Raw genomic sequence first — 9,185 nt, 5'->3', positions numbered from 1 at the left:
CATTGAACTAAAATTGAGGGACCGATGTAATTATCCTTTCATTTTGTAACAAAATAAAAAGGGACAGTATCTACCGGCCCACGTATCACGCAACTCTTTCATTCAATCTACACGTATCTTTCTTTTTTTCTTTTTTTCAATCTATATATATATATATTTTGGGAGCCCTCTCTCATTTCACCGGCACAAATATTTCAAAGACTAAATTAAATATTTATTAAAAATTTTAAAAATTATATTACACATTGAACTAAAATTGAGGACCAATGTAATTATCCTTTCATTTTATAACAAAAAAAGGGCCGGTATCTGCGGGCTCACGTCTCCCGCAACTCTTGATCTACATATACTTTTCTTTTTTTCATTTTTTGGGGGCGACCCTTTCTCCTCATTTCACTGGCGCAAATATAAAAGGGCTTTCCCGCCATTTCGAAGTCCCCCGCCCCACATCTCCCGCCATTAATCAGATTCCCTCCCCGCCCGAACTCCTCCTTCCTCCGACTCCAATCGCCGCCGCCGCCGCCGCCGCCGCCGATTTCATCTGCCGACTTTCACGCCGCAAGAAAGAGACCGTCGCTGCTTTACACGCCGGCGTCACCTTTCTTTTCCCCGCGGTTTTCCGATTCTCCTGCTGTTCTGGTACGCGGTTCCGTGTCCTTTCTCTCGAGTGGATTTCCTCGTAGGGTAGCCGCTGGAGCAAATGTTCTGCGAAAACTAAGATGTTTATTTAGCGTCGCCGGAGTTTCATTGAATTTTCCGTATACAAACTGTTTGATCGCTGGTTAGGGTTTCATTCGTGTTCGAATCGGGGTTCGGTATCTGATTTCTGGAATTAAGCTAACTGGAAGCGCATTCCGCGCGGCATTGTTTGTTGACTGATGTGTACTCCGGTCGTATTGAACTGATGTGGCGATTACTGCGCCGATTGCACTGATTTTCAGCGTCGATAACCTAATTATGCTGCTTTTGAGCCTCATTTTTGTGAACAATGCCGATGGCCGAGCTTTTTGAGTATAATGCGGTGGATTTGATTGGATGACAGGTGTACAATTGAGAGATGAATCGAGAGGAAGCCGAGAATTGCAGGGAGGACATGGAAATTGATGGCAACGAACCAGAAATGCCTGCACAGAGGCACGCTGATATCATACCTGATGGATTTAATGCCAATTACCTCAAAGCTTACTATGGTAATTCCCCAATCTTAAGTTCAGAGAACACCTTGATACTGTTAAAATGTAGTCGATAACTGCTTGTGACCTGTTACAGAGCTTTCTTCTTTGACAGCACTCATATTCAAAGATGGGCAGCCCGCTTTGATTGTTGAGGTTTTAGTTAATTCATGTTGGATAAATCAACAGACAGGCAAATGATGCGCAATGCGTTTCCATAGAGAGTAAAGTTTTTCTATCGAGCCTTTCATCAAAAAAGCAAAGCAAGAGACATATTTCACACTGAAGTGACATGCTGGCTGAGGGATTTTCGTGTGGTTGTTTGTGCCTGTCACGGTGCATTTTATGCTTTACGACATATATGACTTTAACCTAACAAGTATATATAAACATGAAGAAATTCCTCTCTCTCATCCACTCACCTATAATTTCGGGTTGATGAAGTTGCCATGTTGATAATCTTGGAATTTTGGAGCATTTTGTTGAGGGGAAGGAATTGGACCGTTTACTTGAATTAACATTATGTTAGGTCTATCTGCTGTCACGATGCATTTTATGCTTACAACATGTATGACTTTCACTAACAAGTATATAGAAAGGAGAAGTAGTTCCTCTCTCTCATCCACTTGCCTACAATTTCGGGGTGATGAATTTGCCATGTCGATGACGATGATCTCAGAATTTCGGAGCAATTTGTTGTGGAGAATGGAACTGGACCGTTCACTAGTAATAACATTATGTTAGGTCTATCTGCTGAGTTGAATGAATGAGCAATAACTCCCTCCCTAACCTCAACATTGGAGACATTTATATTTGGATTTCAAGACCAGAGTCATCTATAGATTATTTAATGGTTTACAGAAAGATTTATTTCCTGCAGGAAAGGTTTTTCCACATTCTGATATCTTCAAATGGATGTGCTATGGCCATGGTAAGTTGAATGTATTTCTAAACCAATGAGCAGTACCATCCCAATCAATTTACCCATATTATCGTGCAAGTGTCAAACCTGTAAGCATACTGCTATTGATCATACAGATGGAAAGCACCCCGGCTGCGATCCAACATACTTGAGCCGTAGAGAATTTTCTTTCACACTGGATAATGACATCTACCTGCGGTTCCAGTCCTACACAAGTGCATATGAGTTGGAAAGCTCAATCAAAGAAAAATGCCCATTTAAAATAGATATTGGACCAGTTTACAGTGTGAATGTAAGATTCCTCTTTTCATCTACCTGTCATCTGTTGTTTGTACTAAAAACCCTTCAATGTGGGTGATAAATTTGAAGCATAAGCAGGAGTCATTGATGAGAGCAGTACTGTTGTTGCACACAAAAAAGAATTGATGTATACTGCTATTGTAATTGAATTACTATGCCAATGTGATGAGCAACGAGTTGTGAAATATGAGAGGGGTATTGTACATTGTGACATAGTGCATTAGATCCTACTATATTTTCCTTTTGGCCCTAGATTTCTTTAGGGAAAGAAGATAACGAACTTTACTGCCTTACAAAAGTATCTCGGCTGATTATGTTGTTTTATGCAGCCTGCAAAGAGACATGCATACGCACAAACTGGTGATAATGTGTTTACTCCAGTAGAGAGGGAGCTCATCTTTGATGTTGTAAGCTCTTATACATCAAGCACGTCAGACTTGTTCTGCTCTAAACTTTGATTCCACTTGTTAGTCAAACTATTTGAATTGATCTTCTGCCAACAGGATATAACAGATTATGATGATGTTAGATTTTGCTGTTCTGGAGCTGATATCTGCTTGGACTGCTGGCCACTGATGACTGTGGCTATAAAAGTAATTGACACGGCCCTCAGAGGTAGGATCCTTATACAGCATTAGGCATGCCTTCATTTTTCAGTTAAATGGTTTTTGAATCAGATTGCTATCTATATGGCCAGAAAAGGACTTTCTTGAGACACCACATTTACAGTCGTCAGTTGTGGTCCCAGCAGACATAATTCACAGTGAACAAATGAATCTAGGATTTGCTCTGTTCATCGTCCTGGAAAAGTATATTGTCCGAGCTCACCTATTTCAAATGTCAATTATTTTCAGGAGTGACCATAGCTAATCAATTTTTTAAAGGAATTACGTGTTTATCACTTGCTGAATGTCAATAAGGTTCCTTTAATCAGTTTTATGTAACAGGAACAAGCTCTGAAATTCAGCTGTATTGGAAAAATCTTGAGTAGCTATCAGGTTACTAGTATCTTTAAACGCTTTCAAAATGCATGATGCATATTGTAGAGCTAAAATTTTGAGCATGACATCGAAGTCTGTCATCTAAGTTAATGTTCCATAGCAATTTGGCTTAGATATGCATGGTTTAGTATGCAAAAATTCTTACAGATTCATCGATTGATTAGCTGATTTATGTTTCCTCTCATCTGAATCTATCAGTTTATGCCATTTCCACATTCAGATCACATCCCAGGGGAGCTGGTTAATTATGTGCGCATGCTAAATTCAGCATCTATGGCTGGTCCATATGTTCTCATGAGGTCAAATTGCTGTTTCCTTTGTAGATGACTTTGGCTTCAATCACATTTTGTGGGTATATAGTGGCCGACGTGGTGTTCATTGTTGGGTTTGTGATGGGAAAGCAAGAAGGTGATGCTGCATATGTTTGAATACCAAAGTTTTACTTCTTTACATTTTCTTTGATGTTTAGATGTTTAAAATCCACTGCCTCAATCATGCAGATTATCCAATGAACAGAGGGCAGCCATTACTGATTACTTCCGTGTATATAAAGTACTGTCTCAATCACTGCATTACTCATGTATTTGTTTCTAGACTATATATCAGTCTTGTGGGGTTCGTTTATTTCCTTTACTATTTTCAGGGCAATGAAAATAGCAACAAGAAGGTTTCTTTAGTAGGTCCAGTTCTTCATCCTTTCCTTGCGTAAGTTTTTAAAGTAGATCCTCTTTCTTCCCATTCTCCTTCTCTTTTCCACTCCTGGATCAACTTCTAAACAAGTTTCACCTTTTGCAGGAGATCATATACAGATGTTTTGAGGGATTTCTTTGAGGGAAAAGTGCTTTTGAACCAAAATATACTATCGACTGAGGAGAAATATGAGAAGATCCTGGAAATGATTCCTGATGAATGTATAAAAATTTGAGGGCGTTTGTTGGGTCATTTTGTTCATTTGCATAACCTATGTACACTGTTGTTATTCACAAAGTCCTCTCTCTTTCTAGCTGTTGCTGCTGAGCTGCGGGGGAAGTGGCAGGAGAAGAGAAAAGCCAAGGATGACATTAATGTTGTTAGATGGGAGCAGCTAAAAAGCTTACTTCACTCAGGAAAAGTTAAGGTATGGACACCAACTGTATCATATTCGTACCTTTTCTTTGCAGACCACAAACCTTGCTAGCATGAATTTCTCAAGGATTTTCCTGAAAATATGTAGCATTTTTTATTGGTTATTCTCTATAAATTTACACTCTGTTTTCTACATACAAAAAAATTTAAGACTTTGTCGATATTGTGAGCAGCAGCACTGTTTGATAATTTGCTGAAATAGGTCAATGCTAAGAAAAGGATCAGGCACATTTGGAGTATTTGAAATAACTGAGGGATATGTGGAGTGCATGCAACAATCTAAGTTAACTCAGACAAGATTTGACCCGTCAACCCTTCATTCACACTGTGCTACATCCTGTAGAAGGCATTAGCTTAGTTGGGGCATATAAATGAGTCATTTCTTCCACAGGAAACTTATTAGCATAGGTTGTTTATATATGCAAAGATAAACTTCGGAAACTTCACTGGGGAGATAGTACATAAAAGGCTTAAGATGTAGGCGTGCATAAAAATTACTTAAAAGCTCTATGTCCTTGAAAAGGGGCTTTGGTCTACTTCTGAAACATGTTATTGTATAATTGACCAGTCTGTAGAGTTGAGAAACTCTGTTGTTTTGATGAAGGGCGCTGAGTAGATACAGACAAACTATTGCATGGTCAATTTTTCAAGTCAATTGGTTGGCTGATGATGCTGGTTCAGTCAGTCAGTTGCACTATTTCCTTGATGTCCCATGGACTCTTTTGATACTTCACATGTCACAATCTGTGAACCCATGAAGGGGGCATGCAAGTGCATGCTGATAAACAATTAAATTTCAATTGTCATTCTTTCTATCAAGAAAAACTTGAGATGTTTGTTATACTGTCGCCATTGTCTCTAGACTCCATCCAGCTTCCGATTCCTGGAATGGAACTACTGACTCCATTCAAATTCTAGAAAATCTGGCTGTGTGTCACGGCATCTAACATGATCTCATAAGGTTTAATTCCCCGTTTTTCTTTTTTCTGGAATTACTATTGAGGCAAACTATCCCTATTGGGTTAACAAGTTGCATTTTCATGATCAAAGCTAGATAAAAGCACTGTATGCTTCAGGAAACTAGATCCCTTTATGCAAGCTCTCTGACATATACTGCCTCTTCTGTACAGCACATACAAGGACTGCGCAGGTGCATTGAAGAGATAATTTTTTCTTTTACCTATCCCAGGCTTGATATGGAGGTTTGTAAAGTCCTCGAGCACTTTAATTGCCTTCTTTCGTACCAAGCTTAGTTTTCTTGTTGTTTAGAAACTCAGCTCCTCGAATAGTATGTCAATTTTACTATAAGATGAATATAAGCTAAGCTGGAGAGCTTCAGGTAACTGTGCATACTTAACAACTTTCTGACCCATTTGACCTGTCAGGTTTCCAAACACATGAACCATTTGCTGAAGGCGCCATTTTGTGTACATCCAAAAACAGGTACAATGACGTTACAAATCAAATGGCAAATCTCAGATCATGTCTTTTTCCTTTTCAACATCACTTATCTTTCAATATCATTGGCAAATTGTCCTCAGTAACATCACTTCACTTATTTTCTTATTAATTCAGGTCGCGTTTGTGTCCCTATTGATCCAAATAATTGCGAGGAGTTTGATCCTACTGCAGTGCCAACCCTTTCACAGGCAAGTTTAGTTCACTTGACCAATACTGATTGCTAGGTACTTTATCTCTCCCAAGTCATCCATTTTTCCATGACCTTGAGGCCTCAATATGAGCTAGTCATTAGTAAACAGAGTTCACTACCTGTAGTTTTTCAAAGAATCATTTTCTCTGCTGCTGTTTCTCATGTTGGAACACTGGCTGGATGAGAGAAGCATATTTCTTATTTTCTGTTCATCTTCTTCATGACGATCATGTATCTACCTTGTATTGAATACTTTGTTCGAGCTGAAACTCATGCTTTGTCAGTTTAATAGTGATTAAAAAGCCTATCATCCAGTTCATCTTTCTGATGGAATATAAGACAAGTAAATCAAGTTTAAATCATTCACGAGCGCAGAATATCTTCTGATCTTGCATTACATTGTCTAGAATATCCTTCAGATGTCACAGATGTAGATAGAGTGGCGTGTGTGCATGGATTTGCTCCTCTGAGATGAAGGGTACTGGCTTGCAGTTTCTTATTTGATATTTTTTGCCTTACAGCTTCTGCAAGAACTCAACATGAGCGGTTCGAGAGCTGATACGGATGATGGTAGGGAAATGAATATCAACTTTTATCTTAGTGTTTCTATCCTGTCCAGTTAGCAGTTACACGTTTCACTTTCCATTTCATGCCAGAACTGGACAGAACCTCACTTGGAAGAGCAGTGAGATACTTCAGATCATCATTTTTGCAGCCCTTACTGAAATCTTGCAAGGTATACTTTATCCAAGCTTGTTGCTGCATTGCATTTCATCCCGCAAACCATTGTTAATCGGTTTGATGATAGGACTATGTTTTGACTTGCTATCTGTTATTTCAAATGGTTCTGGCACAACCCCTTTGAATGAGGATTCGCTGGAGTCATCTTGACTTGCTTGTGTAGCTCACTAAGCTTGATCACTTGCTTTTCTTGGTTGATAGAGGAAAGAGACAGTCCGATTAGTTCCTAGTGAGTCCTGTTCTAAGCAGGTCACTTGGTCACTGTTCTGTGCACCTTTTCCCTGATTTAATTTCTGTCCAAACATCATCCATTTGAACAAAGGGAAGCAGTAGAATATCAGTTCAAGTGAGGAACATTCCATCAACCACGTGCTTTCTGTTTCTTGCAGGAGGAGATAGAAAGTGCATACAATAGTCGACTACAGCAATCGAAGAATAGTTTAAGTTGGTAAGCGTCCTTCATTTGTTTGCCTCTTGAGACTCCTTTTGCTGGAACGCCTATCCTTAAGTCTTGGTCGTTCATGCATTAGACAAGGAAAATAGGTGGCAGAAGTTCTACTGTAGCCATCCCATGTAATCCATTTCTAGCGTAGGAAGCTAAATTATGCTTCATCATGTATGTCCCTTGTCTTCTGAATGTAGTATATGTAGTAATGCTCTCAGAAGTATTTACTACATGCTCCTTTCCCTACGGCAAGCCTTGCTTAGGAGTTTTGAGTGCAGATGATCGTGTTGAATTGAACACATTGTGTATCACCCAACTAAGATCTATCACGTGATCGATGGGCCATCCTGATTGTTCATGTTCTTGTGTCGCGGCATCATCAAATGGTACAAAAAGCAAAAAAAAAAAAAAATCTTTTGCCATATCATCAGTTCTCATGCGAAGACAAGGCTTAATCTGGAGCCGTGATTGCTGTCTTTCCTATCTCATGCAAGCGGAGGATCAGGAAGAGGACCACAACCTCTTTACTTGTTGCTTTCTCATTGTAAAGATGCGCGGAGGACTAGTTGTTACTGGGGCTGAGTTCATTTTTTTGACGCCGGAAGTCGAGATTAGGATTCGTAAGGCTACAACACCTGTATATCCAACCCTCCTGTCCAGACCCGTATACCTTTTCATCCTCAGGGGCCGCCCCTCAAGAAAAATCCCATGGATGGAGAAACCACGTTGGGAGGAGTTCAGCTTCGTTTATGTGTTGGACATCAAACGAGCAATAACACAAGCCAATCGAAGGTGCAGTTGCGAAGCTTCGGAAGGAGTGAAATCGAGTTTTAGTGAAAAGATTGATCCGTAACAGTGTGGTATATATTTAGTTCACGATCAAAGATAAATCGATTCGAATTTGACTCAGATCCGTAGTATTTCTATGGAATTGGTATATGAAACATCTACTAGAGAGCCAGACGAGACGGGAGGACTTGTACTCTAAATTAAATGGCCAGATATAAAAGAGAGAGAGAGAGAGAGAGAGAGAGAGAGCATCCTGGCAACCCTAAGAGCCTAATGGAACCATGAATTTACATTTGATGCCAACTGAGTTCCGATTATGTAGATCTAGATAAGACCCCCTCTCCACCGAGGGCATAATTCCTCCGCTGTTCACGCTACGAAAAGTTTCCCTGAATCTAATTAGCAAGTACTTCTGACCAAAACCCCCTCTCCACCAAGCGCATAATTCCTCCGCTGTTCACGCTACGAAAAGTTTCCCTGAATCTAATTAGCAAATACTTCTGACCAAAAAATTAAAAAAAGAAAAAAAGCAAGAATTTCCCAAGTCAACTCCGGATCATCTAACGACATTTGAGCTCTTCGTCGGCAATTGCCGAGCCATTGATCGAGCAAGAAGGCTGCAAATTCTCACACTTCCAAAAGCCGTCGTTAGACACCATCGGCTTGCTTGTCCAATTCTCTTTGCCGGGAAACGACAGCCACAGCCATCATGGATAATGAGACAACTTATTTTTCAAGGATGGTTAACATTTGGAACTAAAATGAAAGTTGATTTTTTTGACAAAAAAAAATTCGAATAAAATTGGAGTTGAATTCAACGTTTGAGGTTTTTAATGAATCGGACGGAGTACAAATACACGAAATTTCCTCTAGTTGGTGCAGGAGCAAGATGGTCCCAATCCAGCGTGAGAGCATAATTGGACTAAATTGAACCGGCTAGTCCTCGAGAATCCCTCATGGAATTGACAGAACTCATTTGCTTCCCAATTTCGCAAGCCCACTAGCTTAAAATTTTACGGCTACTTTTGGGGCATGTATG

The 9,185-nt window shown here is 39.8% G+C and overlaps 1 protein-coding gene across 1 annotated transcript; it reads left to right on the top strand.

Moving 5' to 3' along the window:
- Positions 1–455: 455 nt before the first annotated feature.
- LOC104443985 (DNA primase small subunit) lies at positions 456–7,715 on the top strand. The gene is made up of 17 exons (XM_010057554.3): positions 456–639; positions 1,043–1,190; positions 2,053–2,103; positions 2,211–2,386; positions 2,724–2,801; positions 2,898–3,009; positions 3,719–3,803; positions 3,896–3,947; positions 4,039–4,100; positions 4,191–4,306; positions 4,400–4,512; positions 5,651–5,722; positions 5,906–5,963; positions 6,096–6,169; positions 6,693–6,741; positions 6,828–6,907; positions 7,302–7,715. Exons 2-17 carry the CDS (start codon positions 1,058–1,060, stop codon positions 7,362–7,364), a joined length of 1,374 nt encoding a protein of 457 aa, XP_010055856.2. The 5' UTR covers positions 456–639; positions 1,043–1,057; the 3' UTR covers positions 7,365–7,715.
- The last annotated feature ends 1,470 nt before the right edge of the window (positions 7,716–9,185 follow it).

Source organism: Eucalyptus grandis, chromosome 10 (genome assembly GCF_016545825.1).
Source record: "Eucalyptus grandis isolate ANBG69807.140 chromosome 10, ASM1654582v1, whole genome shotgun sequence".
NCBI lineage: Eukaryota > Viridiplantae > Streptophyta > Magnoliopsida > Myrtales > Myrtaceae > Eucalyptus > Eucalyptus grandis.
This window is presented reverse-complemented; position numbering and strand designations above follow the sequence as displayed.

What these genes read in the sequence shown, in the direction of transcription:
- LOC104443985 (XM_010057554.3), top strand. Translation starts at nt 1,058, where the DNA reads ATGAATCGAGAGGAAGCCGAGAATTGCAGGGAGGACATGGAAATTGAT. An exon ending in TTCACTCAGGAAAAGTTAAG is followed by an intron (nt 4,513 to 5,650) that starts GTATGGACACCA and finishes TCTTCTGTACAG; the next exon opens with CACATACAAGGACTGCGCAG. An exon ending in TTGTGTACATCCAAAAACAG is followed by an intron (nt 5,964 to 6,095) that starts GTACAATGACGT and finishes TTATTAATTCAG; the next exon opens with GTCGCGTTTGTGTCCCTATT.